The sequence below is a fragment of the Anopheles coluzzii genome, chromosome 2, assembly GCF_943734685.1.
Source record: "Anopheles coluzzii chromosome 2, AcolN3, whole genome shotgun sequence".
Classification (NCBI taxonomy): domain Eukaryota; kingdom Metazoa; phylum Arthropoda; class Insecta; order Diptera; family Culicidae; genus Anopheles; species Anopheles coluzzii.
In genome coordinates, this window is record NC_064670.1 from 25,043,048 (window position 1) to 25,060,618 (window position 17,571).

The 17,571-nt window shown below is 48.8% G+C and overlaps 2 protein-coding genes across 3 annotated transcripts in view; one reads left to right on the top strand and one right to left on the bottom strand.

Moving 5' to 3' along the window:
• Positions 1-3,208: 3,208 nt before the first annotated feature.
• On the bottom strand, positions 3,209-16,049 carry LOC120949083 (protein O-mannosyl-transferase 2). Of its 2 annotated transcripts, XM_049606630.1 has the most exons (9): positions 15,978-16,049; positions 15,640-15,804; positions 14,904-15,180; positions 13,952-14,836; positions 13,368-13,608; positions 13,094-13,242; positions 10,690-10,879; positions 9,531-9,671; positions 3,209-3,793 (listed from the first exon to the last, which is right to left on the bottom strand). In XM_049606630.1, the coding sequence occupies exons 2-9, from the start codon at positions 15,762-15,764 to the stop codon at positions 3,600-3,602; spliced, it is 2,202 nt and encodes a 733-aa protein (XP_049462587.1). In that variant the 5' UTR covers positions 15,765-15,804; positions 15,978-16,049; the 3' UTR covers positions 3,209-3,599. The 2 variants fall into 2 exon arrangements, with proteins under 2 accessions (XP_049462587.1, XP_049462586.1); XM_049606629.1 differs by having other exon boundaries at positions 15,640-16,049.
• Positions 16,050-16,768: 719 nt separating this feature from the next.
• LOC120949082 (coiled-coil domain-containing protein lobo) overlaps positions 16,769-17,571 on the top strand; it is a 168,676-nt gene continuing 167,873 nt past the window's right edge. The window contains exon 1 of the mRNA XM_040366075.2: positions 16,769-17,515. Within this exon, the coding sequence (XP_040222009.2) occupies positions 16,796-17,515 (720 nt within the window). The 5' untranslated portion in view covers positions 16,769-16,795. The remainder of the gene's footprint in view (positions 17,516-17,571) is intronic.

Here is a 17,571-nt window from a genome sequence, read left to right on the forward strand (position 1 = left end):
CCACGCTCCATTTTAAGGCGACGAGCGCGGCCACACGCTACACGCTTGGCTCGTGCTGTTTCTTTTTTACAGTACACTGGCTTTGTGTGTGTTCGTGTAGCAGCGGCTCCACTTTCACACCAACACACAGCCACCGTCATCTCACTTTTACTGTCCAGGTGTGCACTTACCCTAATGCTCGCATGCATGTTTGCAGTCAACAAAGGACACAAGCCGTACAGTATGGGTGTGTGCGTGAGCGGGAGCTAACCACAAAACTCACCACACACCATTCCTAGTCGTCGTCGTCGTCGGCTGTCAAGTTGGCCATGTGTCAAGCGAGCGAACGTTGCGAGCGCTGATGGTGGTGGTGGTGGTGAGTTTGCGCACTGGCGCCGTCGAGCCGAAAATAAATAAATGCCATTTTTCGGCCACCGTTCGTATTTGCCGTTTCGTGCTGGTCTTTGAATTCAGCACGAGGACATCCACCCCTGTCCTTCCGCTTGCCATCCCAAATCCATCCACGCATCTGTGTGTTTTGACATTTTGGCGTTGCTTTGCGGAGTCGTACGCTAGCGCGATGCTCACACACACGCACACGCAGCACATGCCCATACACAGCGATACAGTGAAACGCAAGCAGGAAGGGAAAGGTCTCCCTCCCCCCCCCCCCCCCCGTCCCGAATCCGTTTTTGAGCTTGTGTTTTGATTCCTCGCTTTCGTTCGGTTGCACGTTTGGCTGGTTTCGTTGTGTTCGTTCGTGTTTTATTTTTCTTCCTTTGCTTCTTTTGCTTTGTATTCCCTGACCAAAACAACCCAAAACCGCAGAAGCGATGGAGGCGCCTTGTGGTTTGTGTGACGGAACGGTTATACGGGTGTGCGCGCGTGTGTTTGTGTGTGTTTGTTTCGCTGGAGACCGTGCAGCCCCGTTTGGTGTGGGCAAGTGCAATGGGAAGCAGTTTGTTTTGCTCCGTCTGCGTTGCTGCTGGTACGATGGGAATGGTGGGCGAGGTGTTTTGCATTAATTTTAATAATGCCATAAGGCGTGCACGTTTTTGTTGCCTCCGGAGAGGAAAGCCAAGTGCGAAATGAATGAGGAAAGCACGAAGTTGGGGAAAAAGATTTAAACACATCGATCGAGATAGAAGAGCGATTGTTTTTTTTTGTATACATCGAACAGAAAATTAATGCTTTATTAAAAAGCATCATATTTTGAACGTTCACCTCATCGGAGGTAATTAAAAAAAAGAAAGATTCATTTTATGTAATAATCCTGCAGATAAAATACATCATTCAAGCTTCAAGCTTGTGCAAACTTCAAAACCCCATACCACTCATCCTCGGGCAACTTGTTGCGGAAGCGGGAACGTTTGCCACAGTGAAGAGTAATCGTGACAAGAGCAAACCACATGTTGCTTCTAATCAGTAGGGCGAGATGACTTGAATTCACTCCCCGAAGCCTTTCGGAGGGGCAAATAATCAATCTCATCGCCGCACGCCTGCTATGCAAATAGTGAGCCGGTATGCAGTGTTTATGTTGCTTCAGAATTGCCGTATCACCGTAAAGATACACACACACTCGAAGGAAGCATTATTGCTCCAATGTAGAATGCAGAAAGGATAGTTTTAGTAAATAAAAAAATAATTTACAGCGTCTGTTTTTATTGGACAGAATCGTTTAAGCTTCACTACAGTATTAAACTGCATACCCTGTGATCTAGTGCTCCTCATTGAAATTCAGGGTTCAAAGTGTAACCAAACAGTCCAGCTCCCATTTCATGCAGTGATTGAAAACAGAAGACATCGCTTGACGAAACATGCGAAACATCCGACGCTACAGTTCCGGCTCCAGGCGAATCCGTGCCAAAGCTTGACCTTCCCCCCCCCCCCCAACTTGACGACATCTTGATCTTTGTGCTAGTAAATTAATTGAAAGACATACGAAACCGCTTCCTCCAGCTCGGGCAGTGCTTCTATCACCGGGCAACGATAAGAAGTTAAGTCCGTACTCTCCGTTCCACAGCTGACAGCTGACTTCTACCTCGGTGTCCTCGGTACGATGATGACCATCATCATCATCATCGTCGTCGTCGTCGTCGAAATGCGATCCGTGCCCGGAGTTTGACTTGTCCGGGGTCGTTCCTTTGAAAAGCAATTTACAATTTGTTGGCAAATGTTTGCCTTCCGATGTGCGGAACCGACGTCTGCCGGAGTTGTGTAACGACGGTGGAGCGTCGTGGGGGGGGGGGGGGGACAGCCGAAGTGTTGAATTCATCGGACCTGGGTGGGTTGGGTTGGGTGTAGAATCCGACAACTGCACTGATCCGTTGCCGTTGTAATCCTCGTTTCTCGAGCGGTGGCGTTAATGGCTTGTCGCTCGGGTTTGCGGCAGCGGCCCCCCGGATTGAAACGCAAACGCTTCGAGGGTGAGGTTAAATGGATGAGTAAGTAAGTGCGAAATGAGCTTGACGGTGAATAAATCTTGCTCGTCTCATTTACACAAACCTTGCCCTAATCTATAACCGCTACATTTTCGCACACTGCTCGTGATAAGCTCAGAGCCCTTCCGCTCTCTTGAAGGTTATGGGTCAACGGTTATTACCGTGCCGCACACATACACCCACACAGAGTGGCAACAAAAGGAAGAAATACAAAATTCGAAGCAAAAGCAAAAAAAGGGAAACAGTAAGCCGAAATAAAGATTGAAATTGGCGAGGATTACCGTGGTCGAACCCTTTTTTCCTTGGGACGACGATGTCCCGGCTCACGTTTGATCCCTCTTACTGGGGCGGAGGATGTGCGTTGTGATGTGCGGGACGTGCGGTTTTGTCCAGCAGCTGCTACCGATGGTCCGCCGAGCACCGAGTTCGTCCATAATCAAAAGCCGTAGATAATGATCCGGAAACCACAGCGAAAAAAAGGGATTCGCAAGAATGTGAACGGTTGCTGTGGTTGGGCGAGATGTGGTTTGGGAATAGAAGTAAGAGCAGGACGCACGCACATCACAAGCGGGGATTGCAATTTAAAAATCTGATAATGGGCAATGTTTCGGCATAGTTTATGTGGGGTGTGGAGCTAGACAGGCGCATGGGTCGCGTGCGATAGGTAAGGATAAGGTCCTTTGATATTTGGTGTTTGCCCTTTAAACTGTCGAATTATTATCGAACGAAGGGTGGTAGTTGTATGGGGTTGGATGGACGAAAGGTGCGCTATTACGCTAATGCGGTGGTGATTTGTAAAAAGAGGATTTATTAACAAATTATTGACATTAACGAGTATTGCTGGATACGATTGACTACAACAGTAAGCTAAAATCTCAAAGTTTGTTTGTGTCCCTTTTTTCCATGCGATGCAACCGAAAAATAGAAAACTTTGCGAAGCGAATTGCATAACGTTAGGCGTTCGAATGTTCACGATTGCATACATCGAGGCGCAATATGCAATTATACTGCACAGCACTCCCCAATTGGACCTCATCAAACGCTTGTTTCTCATTGGTAATCCACACCATGACGAAGGTATCCGTTTCCCTTCCTTCCCCCCCCCCCCCCAATACACCACTCGTAAGCTACTAATCCATAGCGCGCTATGTTGGTGGACGGTGGACGGGTAAAGGGCATTCAAAACTCCCAGCTGCTCAGCCACTTGAGCGAGGCCAGCGTCGAGTTGGGTTCGTGGCTGAAGGGACCGCTCATGCCGTAGGCGAGGGGCGAGAACAGCACGAAGCTGTACACCAGCCCCGCCATCGCCGTGCCCAGGCAGGCGTGCCGCAACCAGCCCGGCAATCGGCCCGTAATGTAATCGAGCATTACACCTGTAACGAAAGGACAATTTTTGTGGTTAATTTAGTGGTGTGCGTGGGGTGAGGGAGATGGGGGGGGGGGGGTGAGGAGGGAGTGGGGCTACTATAAACAACTTCCGCAACGTGAGCGTGGGCCAATGGGTAGGCGTTTTAGGAGTCCCATTGCGTCCAAAGTTGCCGTGTGGTTGCGTAAACTATTCACTAAATTCAAATATGGTTTCCGTTGCCTTTTTTTGTTTTAATTTTCTCCCGTTGGTGGTTGTGATTCAACCTTTTTTTTTTGTTTTTTAGATTGACAAATATCATCGAAAAGGTTCACAATGTAGTACGTATGTGGCAGGGAAGGAGGCAGGGGAGCGAGCAACGTTCGGAATGCAAAACCGCGAAAGCCCCTCGTCCCAATCGAAGCGTGCCTCCGTTTTCGATAAATCTGACCCGCTGCGCTGCGATGCGGTTTCCCGATCCTGTGTTGGTGTTTGGTGTTCAAAATTAATGACCGCTGAAATTGGAGCGTACGCAATCACAACCCTCCCTTTCTTCCATACACCTCTCCCTACCAGCAGTGCGTGTTGGAGTAATGGACAGTTTCGGCATGACGATGAAAAGCCCTCACTGCACCCAGCGGGAACGATGGTGGACGGGACTGTTCGGAAGAAGGGTTCGGGAATCGGGTACAAGGTGAGAGCACTTGAAGGGACTAAAGAAAACATTGCAAATCATTCTGTTTACAAAACAATCCATATGTGACATTTTTAGCTAAATTGGGGCAAAGTTTTTGACAGTTTCATGTGTAACATTAATCGTAGCTTCAAAAAGCGCCTAAAAGTATGCAATGGTCATAGCAAAATCACTCCGTTGCTATTTATTAAACTCAAAATGCCTTTTTTTTGTCTCACGCCCGATACAACTCAACACCACATTAAGTGTTGCAGCACCATTCGAGTACGGCGTGCCTTCCAACACCTTGCATAAATAGTTTATTAAACAGATCGATTTCCATCGATGCAATTAATTGTTGCCCAGCAATCGGAAAACATCAACCTCCCGCCTTATACCGTGCCGCCTTCCCCACAACCCAACCGCCCATTAAAGCCCAATTTACTCACAGCAACTCCTCACTCCTCACCAACCCCAAAACCCGAACCCCCGTCCATCACACGTGTAGTGGCCGCGTGCTGAAAGGATTGTGTTTTAATTTTTCATGCTCACCAACACACACACACACACACACACACACACACACACACACACACACACACACACACACACGCACGTGTGGGCTGGCCGGAAAAGTGACCAACTGACACCGAATGGCCAGCTCACGGTCACCACCCAGCCGACCAGCATATTTGCGCATATTGTGGCAATAAAGTGGTGCCGTCGTGTGTACGCGGAGTGCCAGTTTTGGGTGTTTGGCTCCTCACTCCACTCCTGCTGCTTCCGATTCCAACTTTGGTGGTGGTGGTGGTGGTGCGTTGTTTATTACGAAAATTTGAACAAATAAACGAAAATCGCCCACCACCTCACCTCACGCACCAGCCATCGCTCGCTCGCCGTCCCTGGCTTGTGTTTAATAGATCGATTCCGTCACTGTTTGGGCATTTTCGGCTGTTTGGAGAAGGTTAAGGGGTGACGCGAACCATGGTCATTAGAGTTAATTTCAAACACGCAGCCAAAACGGCGGCACACGTGGCCCATTAGCGCGCGCGTGTGTGTGTGTGTGTGTAGCGAGGGAAGGAAAGTGGGCGAACGTGTGTGAAAATAGGATTTATTCTTGGTACGGTTTCAAACGGTTTGATTTTGTTAATCGTTTTGTTCCACGGAATGTCTATATTTGAAGAGAGAGAGAGAGAGAGAGAGACTCCCCAATAGGCAGGGAAAGGAAATTAATGTCTCCGTTTCGCTCTTGCAACATCCACTGTGAATGTCATAAAATGAGATTTTAATAATAATTCTTAGCTTCACCGATCAGAGAATTTCATTCGGAAGCGCCGATTTCCGCTTCACGCCATTGACAAGCACCGGCAAATTAAACGCAACATCCTCGCTCGCCTCACGTCTCCCATCCCACTAGGGAAGCCCCTTGACAAAACTTCAAAGCCCGTGCACAATGCGCAGGAAAAAATAACAGTTGCGCTCGCTTGTAAGATGTCAACTCGGCCGCGGTCCGCCAATTGATACCGCTTTTTCCGCCTTTCAGTTCTATGAAGCGCCTGTCCGGCCTGTCGTTTGCTAAACGCGTGGCGTGGAAATGCCCGCCGAGCCGTGGACCCCACCACAAAGCGAAAAGCATCCGAATCAGAAGCCCGCGCAAGAAGCAGAGCCACCACCAACCTGTCTGTGTGTGTGTGGGCCAAGCGTCGATCAAATTGAAACTGACTGCGTCCATTATGGGGTGAAGGAAGGAGACGGTTTGTTCCAAAGAAGAGATTTCCTTTCACACGAACAATATCCCCGAGAACTTGGGGGGGAGAATGGGGACGGGCCAACTGAAAAGAAAACCTGCAACACGCGTCCGGATAAGGTTTCCCGCTTTCGGTCGTGCTGCCCCCACTCGAAGCAAGGCAAAACGAACGCAAACGAAGGAAATCATCATGAGCGGCCGTCCGGTACTCTGGGTCCTGCCCTCCACGCCTCCCCTCCCCGTCGCCCGGCCTGTGCGTCAAATTTTGAATCAGCTTTATTACAATCGTCGTCCCCAGTCCGTTCTCCACTTTTGGCCACAAGTTACCTTAAACTTGGGAGTGAGTGGGCTCGATTCCGTTTTTGCTTTTCGTTTTGTTTTGCTTCCTTCGTTCGTTTCATTCGTTGCCGTGCTAGTTTGAATTCAGTTCCCTGGTCTGGGCTGGGAAGACGTTCGGGCAAATCGCCTCCGTTACCTCACTCTCCCCCTGCCAGTGTTACGGGGGCAAGTTCCTATTTTTCACCACCCAGTGGTTCGATTGTTACGAAATTGGATTTTTCCTGCCCCGTCGTGACCTTTTGCATGTCCGTGAGCTTCGCAGGGGCACACGGATCGCCACAGTGGGATGCGTTTCTGTGGACCGGCCAGGGGGCTGCTAATGCACGAATGTCCGCTTCCTCTCCCCCCTATAACACAAGGAGCGCTTCACATTTTGGGTGCTATTGTGCGAAGTTGTTGGAGCAAGTAATTTTGGAGTAATTTAACATTTTACCTCCCCCTCCGGTCCATGATGTTGCGGTGCGGGTGAGGTGAACTTTCTTGAGCCTGACTGACTGACGGGAGAGGTGTGTGTGTGTGTGTGTGTGGAAAGTGGATTCAGAAGCTCTGGTTCCTACATGTAGCACTTTAGCACCGGGCAGGGCGCGTAGCAACGCATACAAATTGAATTCGGAGCGCCTTCGCACCGTTCAGCTCGTTTCGGTACGGTAAGTTTTCGTATTCCGGTGAGAAATCATGATGCTAAGGATGGTCAATTCGGTGTGAGTGATTGATTTTTTTCTTCTTCTTTTTTTTTGGTCCTCTTCCATTTGATACACCTACACAAGGGCATGAAGACAGTCGGTGTAACAAGTTTCGACCCGATGTAAAATTAACATGCAGTTTCTCGGGTCGGTGCGGGGAAAGTTTATCTTTCAAATTCCATATCGACGCTCAGAGCTTCAAGGGGGGGGGGGTAGGAGAACTGAGGCAAAAACAACACACGGGCATATTTGTGTTTGGATAGTAAAGTCAACAAAAGCCGTCCAGTCGGTGAAGGTTTGTACATTAATGAGAAGGAAAGGTAAATTATTTTTAGAGTTTGATGTTTTTTCTTGTGTTGGGCCATTGCCTCGATTCATAGCAGGAAAGGCTATGATTGAAGTTAGCCGCTAACCGCCTGCCAGTAGGCAATCAGCACTGCAAAAACAGATTTAAAAAGCAAATCGTAGTAGGCGGCTCAAAAGCAATCGTAGTAGGGCAAATAGGAAAGTTTTGCTCCCAAATTACTTCATTACTGCAAACAAATTATCTAGTGTATCATGCCGTGCATAATGCATCATTGCTCATGTGCGGGTGGGTCAAACATTTTAATTGATTTCACCAACACGGGGTGTTTGGCGGCCAAAAGGGAACAGAGTTAAACCACGGTAAGCGTTGGGCGTCTTTGCACAATAAATTTTATTGTCAGCCCTAGTGTTCCCTCTCTTCGTTCCCACTCTGTGTGTGTGTGTGTGTGTGTTTGTGGCTTTGTGTAATGAGTTTTCCTCCCTCCCCCTCCCTCGTGCGCACTTGATTATCACGGACAATTGGAGAAACGGTATCATCTTGCACTAAGTGGCGGCCGGTAAGGGTTGAAAAACTAATTTCGTTATGAAATTGAATTTCTACGCTTCGTTTGGTGCACCGAACGCGTCGTTCGGTGTCGATGGTTGGGGCCAATTGCAGCTATAAGCTGGGGTAAAAATCAAGCTCCAGCATTCATGGAACTGGCCCTTCAAATTTGTGCACGAACATGGAAGGGGGTCCGGGATGAAAGCGTTCAACTGAAGAGCTCATTAAAATCATCTCCTTGTGAAAGGATAATCACTTGTTCTGTCTCACACACACACACACACACACACACGTAAACCCTTGTGATGATGATTACAGATCTATCTGTGAGTGCCGGCAGTTCGAACTTTGGCCATCGAGTCCCCCCCCCCCCCCAGCTCAGTGGTGCGTGAAAATATGAATTTTAAAAATTAATGAGTTTAAAAATGTGTGCGAAAGCTCCGGCAAAAACACTAACACGAACGAGGAAGAAAAATAACAGCACAGCCCTCATAGGCGAATGTGGATTGCGCTTTTGTGCGAGTGTTTTCCCCGATCCCGATGTGCTTTCAATCAATTTAAGTGGATTCCAACAGCGCCATTCACCGGACTGTGAATTCAGCTACGGCCATCGGACCTCTGCCTGCCATTCCTGTGCCGCACCATTTCGGCCGGGGGCATCGCTTGGCATCTTGTGGCATACACTTTTGCCATACATTTTTACATGTATGGAAATGGCGCACCAAACCAGTGGCAAAACTGGATCCACAGTCCGGGGAAAAAGGGCTTTCAAATGGAAAAGTCATTCCAACGACGCAGCGGCAGCAAAAAACGACAGCCACTTACAAAGTCCATTTTGGGGTGGGGTGCCGGAAAACTCGATTCCAAACACGTCCGTCAATCAGGGTGGACCGTCCGGGGGGGGGGGGGGGGCTAGTGAAATGAGCTGCCTCGTTAAAAACACATCCATCGTGCCCAAAAACCATCGGGACCGAACAAAGCAGCGCCGACGAGAGCCTTCCCATGTGGTGGATTTTTGAAGTCCCCTTTACAGCTGTCCATAATTTCTCGTTCGACCTTTCTCTACGGGATCGCAGTATGTTTGGCTTTTTTCGTTCCACCTTGCCCCACCGTTTGGCTTGCCGGGGAGGGGGGGGGGGGGGGGGTAGGAGTTTGTCAATTAAATTACATTAAATAATCCTTTTCGGCTGCGGGCACCGAGGTGACGCGGAGCTGGCCGGCGTGGCAAAGGCTTCCGCTACGCAATCGCACCAATTTGTTGCTGGTTCACGTTTAGGTGACGAGGTGATTAGAATATTCATTTGTTTTCCAAGAATGAATGCTACACTTTTTGTCCCACTTTTCATTCCCTCGTTCTTTTTTGGGCCGTAGTGCCGCTTTTCGAAATTATGACGATGGCCGCCAAATGATTAATGAGCTAGAAAGTGACGCTGCGTTTGAGTGTGACGGGGCCTTCGAGGGGGGAGTACTTACCGGCGAGCATGGAGTTGAAGACCAGTGCCGGGAAGTAGTGATGGAAGTAGAGGACGCGGCCCATCGCGTAGAAGGGAAGGTAGTGGATCAACCAGCCGCCAAACAGCCATACAGCAGCGCGCAGCAATTTCCATTTGGTAGCTGAAACGGGGAGAAGGTCGTTTAGTTATTGAATTTATTAGCAATAAACGTGGTGTTATGGTTTTTGTTTATGCCATCTATCTAAAAAGGATTTGTATTTGAAGCCAGAAAACGCCTGAAGGTATGCAAAGTGAAGGGTGTAATTATTATTTTTTAATTATTTTTGCTTTTTACTGTATTCTTGTGGTAGCATCGATGTATATGCTGATAATCATTGGTAAACTAAACGACTATTAGTGAGTGTGCACGAATATACGTAATAGCTCCACTTTCGTTGTTTGAAGCAAAGGAAACCATAGTTTGCATACCTTTAGGCGTTCCGCCTTCAAATCACAACGTAACCAGAAGCCGTTCAGGGGAAACATTAAACTACGCGCCCTTTTTCTAGTCGCTTACAGCCGATATCATAGCCGCTCAAACATAATTCAAATTCTATAACAGTATTTCAAACATAAAAAGACAACGTTATGCAACAGCCCAAACGCCAGCTTAATTAGCATCGTCCAAACTGTGTAACACACCACCAAACGCCAACCCATTGTAAGCTGAGAAGCTGTTTGATGAAACCAAAATAGCCAAGAAACGAAACCCACCCATCGCCCTGCTTAATGGAACGGTATTTAGCAGCAATTTCAAGTCCCGGTGTCTCTTTGCCCGGTGCTCAAATTCGGGCCGGACTAATTTGTCAGCTTTCTTCTACTTGCACAAGCGCCGAACGCGACCGAAAGTGTCGCCTGTTTGGGCAAAAAGGACACGCCGTACACCCATCTCTCCCGGGTCGCACTCGGGCTACACCGGCTGGGTCACCAATTTACGCTCCGGCGGATATTACCTTGTCACCTTCCCACGCCCCACAAAAATGCGAAGACAATTAAAAGTTACGGCGCAGCATATTTCGCGTAACGCTACACCGTGGCGCTACCGTTTCGAGCGGTTACTTTCCGGGCTTGTTGGTTAGTAAAATAGTCACACACACACACACACACACACGCATAGAGACAAAAATCCGTCTACTTACCGTCCGCTGCCGGTGGGGCTGGGCACGTCCGGGCCGTGTCCGGTGGGCTGGCGGCCGAGTTGCGTTGATATCTGATAATCTCCACGCCGAAGATGATTAAAAAGAGTGCTAAAAATACCAAATTGCTCCACCAGATGATTGGGTTGCCCAATAAATACACGCGATGGTCGGAACCGGAGAAGAACTGACCCTGTGGAGGAGAGAAAGGGAGGGATGGAGAGATGAATTTGGAGAACGAAACTCAGCAGCAACGACAGGAGGAAAAAAAGGTATGTTGTAAAACATTCGGTAGCAACTTTTCCCCGCGCACGAAACCATGCCGCCCGTGGAGAGAATTTGAATTTATTTCAAGTGGAACGATAAAGTCCCCGACCGAGAAGTGCGACCAAATGAAGGCAAGTAACAACAAACAGGGAAAAGAGGAGAGAGAGAGTGAAAAAAAACAACATCCCGCTACTTTCGTGCGTGCTTTTAGTCATTACGTCGCGAAGTTTTGCGTGGACGCGATGCGGCGCGGGCGGTGCGTCGTAAAAGTGCGAACTGAGATGAAGGGAAAGCAGCGACCGGGCAACGGCACAAATCCCGCCGATAGAAATGCGCAAAGCTGGGCTGGAGTGGTTTTTACTGGTGATAAACTTTCGGCCTTTAAACGCCATTCAATGGGGCGAAAAATTGTGTCCATCCGCGGACAAAGTTCAGGGTAAAGCAACAAACACACCGCACCAGCTGACACGATGTGGCACGACGATGGGCCAGGGCGAACCTTGACCACCGTGTGGGATCACGTTTTTATGGGGGAATTTACAAGTATTAGTAGAACGCAGAGCGCCAGAACAAGTGGGCGAATATATGTACTACAAGTATTCGAAATGAAAGTTGCTTATGTATTGAGGATATGAGAAATTATTCTACATAAAAAGCAAAAGAATTTAACAACATTCGTTGTGGAAATAAACTCTATCTTGATGATAAAATATAGTCCAATAATTTAATGATTATTACGAAAATTTGATGACATTTGTATTAACATCATAAAGATCGCAAAAGTTCTTCACAAAAGTCCCAACATGTCATTTAAAATTATGTAAACTATGAATAAACTACTTTTGATGTACGACTTGCATACTTTCAGGCGGATTATGCTAAAACACTCCATTCGCGGGATAAAACGCCTAAATGTATGCCTAATAACCAGCAGAACAGATAGCTTAACAAGCGATTAGCTAATCTTCTCTACTGTATATTAGTTTTTTCCCCAAACATCTTATAATAAATATAACGGCTCAGTGTAAAGGAAGAAATGACGCAGCAATTAAAATTTGCAAAGAAGATATCTCACAGCTGTAAATTAACGCTTTCCAAGTAGGCAAATAGCGTACCCAAACGAATACTCATATCAAGGGGCCCGGAGAACGGTTGCAGTGGGATACTTAATTTTCCACCCGAACCGACATTAGACCTACCCTATAAGCCGTGCTCTATCCACACCCGCTTGCGTACATCGCATTCCGATCCATCGAACGACGCCTTCCACCTTCCACCTGCAGTGCCGCCTTTCTCAAGAATTGGGAAGAAAGCGTCAGCCCCATATGTACGCACGCGAAAGGACTCGGGGCTCAAGCACGCTTAATTACTTCTCGTACGTCCGTTTGGCCTCGACCTTTCCTGGGCAGGTGCTGTGGTAACGTCTTAATTGCTCAATGACGTGCTTAAACGCGGGGCATGGGAAGGTTCAGAAGGTGGGGGAGCATTCGAGCACACTAGCGCACGCATCTTTCTCGCAAACCGGGACGCACAAAATCTTTACACTTCCGACAAATGCTGAGCCGATGCTAGTGGGGACGACGCTGGAGACAGTCGCTACGACTCGTTAGGACAACTCGATTATGTAGGTGCGATTGTTGTTGCGAACCGGCTTTAATGAGGATAAGCATCCGACCCAGAGCCTTTCGTGAAAAAAGGGGTGTTTTAAGTAAGAAAAGGACATCTTACCGCAAGCCAGCTCTAATTATGATGCTAACCCCCCGTTTAGCATGTAGCGTGTTTAAGATTGTTTCCGTTCGCATGGTATCGTTAGCTAGTCATAAATTTCGTTTACAATCCATAATGATTTGCCTTACCTCTTAAGGAATGGTTTATCAATCGGATTCATAATCCCTTTTGCGTAGCAAAAAAAGGAGTTATTGACTTTGCGATAATTGGTGCTAAATTGTGCCTTATGATGTCAACAAAACTGATCCCTAATGACCCATGCAATAATGATCAGCAAACGGACACAATACTCACTGCCGTCTGCAGTTGGCTTTTTGTTTTACAACACCTTCTAGGTTTTGTTTAGCAATACTTTCAAATCAATATAACCAAAACCCCCAAAACGCTCAGCCACCACAAGACAGTTACTCACCCGATAGTTGATGGGCCATTGCCACGGTCGGCTGGTGACTTCACCCTCTTTCGGCTTCAGCCCGGCGTTGCCCTGCAGCATGACGGCGTGCGACTCGAAGAAGCGACTAATGAAGCCGGGCGCATAAACCTGAAAGTTAACGCTCGGCACTGGGGAGGGGCGGTGGGGGAAAGCAATTGGAAATGGAGGGTAAGCAGAAGTTAATAAAATTTGTCACACAACAAGGCGCCTGCAAGGGAGCGGAAAGAGGAGATGCGTTACGCGCGGTAGTTACATTTGTCAAACTGATTGTCCTCCACGTTCCATTGGGCGGCTTTGTCGCGAATGTTCGGATTGCAGGTCACCTCCTGCTGCTCGAAGCCCCACTTGGGCAGCTGCTTGTTGGTGGTGGTGAGCACGCAGCGCTCAATGTAGTGGTAGAAGGTGAGCCGGCTCGTAACGGTTTCGACCACCTGGCCCGCCTTGCCGCCCACGATCTGCACCATCCACACGTCGTTCGTGTCTCCTTGGCCCTCCTGAGGGGGGGGGGGGAAGAAACGATGTTTTAGTTACAATTGTTTTGCAAACATGCTTAAGATATGCAGCAATTAAAATTAAATTAAAATTATCAAAGTTAAATCACCAAAACAGAATTTCAAATTTATAACGCTCAACGAAATCGATCTCACTGTGCAGCTTTAGCGCGGTTTCAAACCATTCCCCTGTGCGACACTAGCGCCACCTATACAACTTTTCCGTTTCATCGAATCTACTCGATGAGCTTTCACTGCTTCAAACACGCAAGACTGACGTGGTTTTTTTTGTTTTGGGTTTTTTCTAAAACTTCCTACACTCCTTCAGCTCGGAACCCCAACTCACCTCTCCGTAGCACGTAACTTGCAGATGCTTCTTCGTCACCGGTCCCTGCTCACGGTGCGAGTGCAGATTGCGCCGCGTCTGCACATGCTCGAGGCGCACCAAATCGCCGTGCCTGATCAGCGTCACGTTCTCGACCGTCTGCTTGTCGTACGGCTTGATGAGCCACCGGTTATTCTCGTCCTTGTGGCTGTACGTCGTGACCTGCTGCTGGCGGGCCCCGAACCCCTTCGGGTACAGGTGATTGTGGGAGTGCAGGTAGCCGCCGCCCGTCTTGTGGTTTTTCAGCGTCACGACCGCACCGTAAGCCACCTGCCGCGGCATCGACACGTTGTACAGCGAGTTGCCGACCAGGTTCGACTGAAAGCCGGAGCTGTAGAACCCGTCGCCGCTGCCGCTGCGGTTCAGCACGGCCAGATGGATGTAGAAGAAGCTGGCGTACAGCAGGACGGGCAGCACGATCAGCGTAACGGCACGGGCCGCCAGCTGCCGGACGGTGTGCGTGATGGGCAGCGAAAGGTCGCCGAGCACGTCCCACAGATCGCTGGCCGTGTGCAGGCCGACGAGCAGCACCACGAACAGGCCGACAAACTTCACGCTAATGGTGCAGGCCAGCATCGCGCCGGTGAACGCGAGCCACACCCACCAGGCGCGGGTGAAGCTGGCCGCCTCGCGGGTCAGCCGCGACACGCGCGCCATCCCCATGACGGAGGCGGTCATGAAGAAGATCAGCGGCGGGTCGAGCAGGATGTAGCGGTTCAGGATGAGCATGCCAATGTCGAACAGGATGTAGGCGGCCGCAAACGTGGACGCGGTCAGCGAGCCCGTCATGTCCCAGACGGTGTGGAAGGACATCGGCACGACTGCTGCCCCGAGCGCCGTACAGAACTGCAAGAAAAGGGTTTAGAGGATTTAGAGGCAATGTTCCTTACATTGGTTCGAGTGTGGCACTTACGATACGCATTCCTTCGTAGTGGGTACCGTTGTACTTATCGCCGGGCTTGTCGAACGGGTAGGTGCCATCGTACCCGGTAAGGTAGCCGGAAAGACCGATCAGCATCTTGCCGAGCGGCGGATGCACGTCGAAGAAGAACGTCCGGTTGATGTACCAGCTGCCCATCTTGCCGAAATGTGTCTCATCCCAGCACACGTGGTCCGGCACGGTGACGTTGTAGAAGCGCGTGCCGATAGTCAGCAGCAGAATCACTCCAAAGAGCAGCCACCACCAGCTTCTGTGGATAGGTATCGGTAAGGTGTAGCGTTAGCGTGCAATTCGATTTAAACACGATGGGACTGCAATTCCAACCGATGGAAGGTCTTTGCATTGCAATGATCAACAAAAATGCCATTTATAAGTTTCCCTCCACAGTGTGTTTGCATTAGGCTGGCGACATTTCGCTTCCACTCCAAACCTCAAAACCGGTCTTTCTCGAAAAACGCTCATCGTGGCACGCTAACCTTCACGCGCATAAGCCGCACAATGGCTCATCAGCGCGGCCTACTGTGTGCCTCGATTACAGCAACGAAACCATCTTTCACCGCAACTCTTGCGCAACGCTCTCCGAGATGCTCCCAGCTGCTGGGAGGGGACGCCATGAGCCCCCTGTAACACAGCCCGGGTCGCCATGTTTAATGGCCACGTATTTGATAGTTCAACCCTCAAAACAGCATCGCATCCATCGCACACTTACTTTGGTTCACTTTTGTCACTTGGCTCATCTGCCTTGCTCTTCCTACTGCTCATTTTCGACACATTTTCAGCTGCTTGTTCCGAACCGGATCTTTCTTTTTCGCCTGCTGCCACCGTCGTCACCATGATGCGTACTGGCGTACTCTCTTTAAGATGAGAGCGCTTCCTGTGTTTAGTAAACGATGCAAATGAAAGAACAAACAAAGGCACACACACACACAGACACCTTCCCACTCCTATTCGAGTGCGAAGGCAGTAGAAATTTCGTAGATTTCTTTCCCACTGCGGGACAGGCAAAAGCTTCCCACAATCAAAACAAACCGCTTTGACAGCTCTTACGCGGCAGTGTCTGCGGAGAGCCGATGGGGAAAGCCGCACAAGAGCTTTGAACGCGTGCGATCTAGTGAGAGATCGAAATGAAACTGAAAGTGCGAGGCGCATACCGCTGGAACCGATGGTTTGCCGACCGTGGAAGCACAATGGTCGTTCCACAGTGAATGTTTTGGACGTTTTAAAATATTATTTTATTTTATTTTATTTTATTTTAATAAAATTTATTTAAAATTTTTTACTAAAACATTGTAAACAACCCTATAATTTAGTTTACATTAACTTACAAAAACACGTACAATTTTGAACAATAATAGTATGTGAACGGTTTCAGCTTTAACTATGGGTTCGTGTCTTGAATTTTGCAGCACCGGCAGCATTGAAATCACCGATGCTCTTTTCCACAATTGCGAACAATACATGCGCACTGAACGTGTTTATTGAAGCTGTGGAACGGTAAAGAGGGAGTGATTTTGAGTTTCGCAACAACACATAGCGTTTTCATAGCTGGTTAGAGGGTTTTTTGCTGTTTACGTATTTATCAAAATATTTTTTTTTTAAATATTTTTTTTGTTATCTTTAAACTTAATCAGAATCATATTTGATAGTGGCAGGAAACTAAGTCCATAAATATATTTATCATAACATAAATTTCAGAAAAAATCATTATACATATTTATTAACTTTCATATTTACTTACTTTCATATATACTTACTTTCATACTCTATGGAAGTTCAATAGTAGAAAATATGTATAAATGAAACGTGTTGAACAAAACAAACAAACTGAAACTCCAAACCATTCTTCACGACGCTCAGCATGCTGGATGGACTGGGCAACAGTTCGTAGCAACGGATCGATTTTACACGTTACCATGGCAACGGTCAACCCGGCCACAGCTGTTTGCGGACCCCGCCGTTTCCATCGAAGGAACCATCCGCCGGCAAACAAGCCCGTCCAGTTCCATTCTTTCGTTCGTTCGCGACACACTCAACTGCTTGAAATGTCCTCCCGGGAAAGTTCGATTTCGGCCAACGTCGCCGACATACTCATCAAGAAGCTACGCGACAAGCGGGCCCAGGCGCGTGAACTGCGCATACCGCCCCCGACGCCAACGAAACAACCGTCCGTGCGGTTTTCGCCCGAGCTGTCCGTGGAGCTGCGGCCCGGCAACGAAACGCTTGAAGCAATGAAGCGGAAGCTCGGCGTTATCGACACCTGCTTCCCGGCCTACCAGCCACCGGTCGATGGGCAGACCGGCGAGGACGCTGTCGACTATCCGGACACCTACCGGACGCTCTCGTCGAAGGAGAAGCTGGTGCTGCTGTTTGCGGAAAACTTTCGCCAGCAGTACAGGGAAAAGTTCCCGCACCGGCAGCCATTGGTGCTGGCCCCACCGAACGAGTGCGGGGTGCAGAAGTTCGTGTGCACCACGCTGCGACCTGCCGTGCTGCTGTTTCCGGATCTGATCGGGTCCTGGCAGGAGATTGCTGCGTTTGTGGCGGACTACATCGTGTACGAGCCGCTGGTGGATCAAGTGAACATGGTAAGTGTTACCATAGCAACAAGCAGAGGGGCGTTCTTTCCCAAACGGCATTAGTG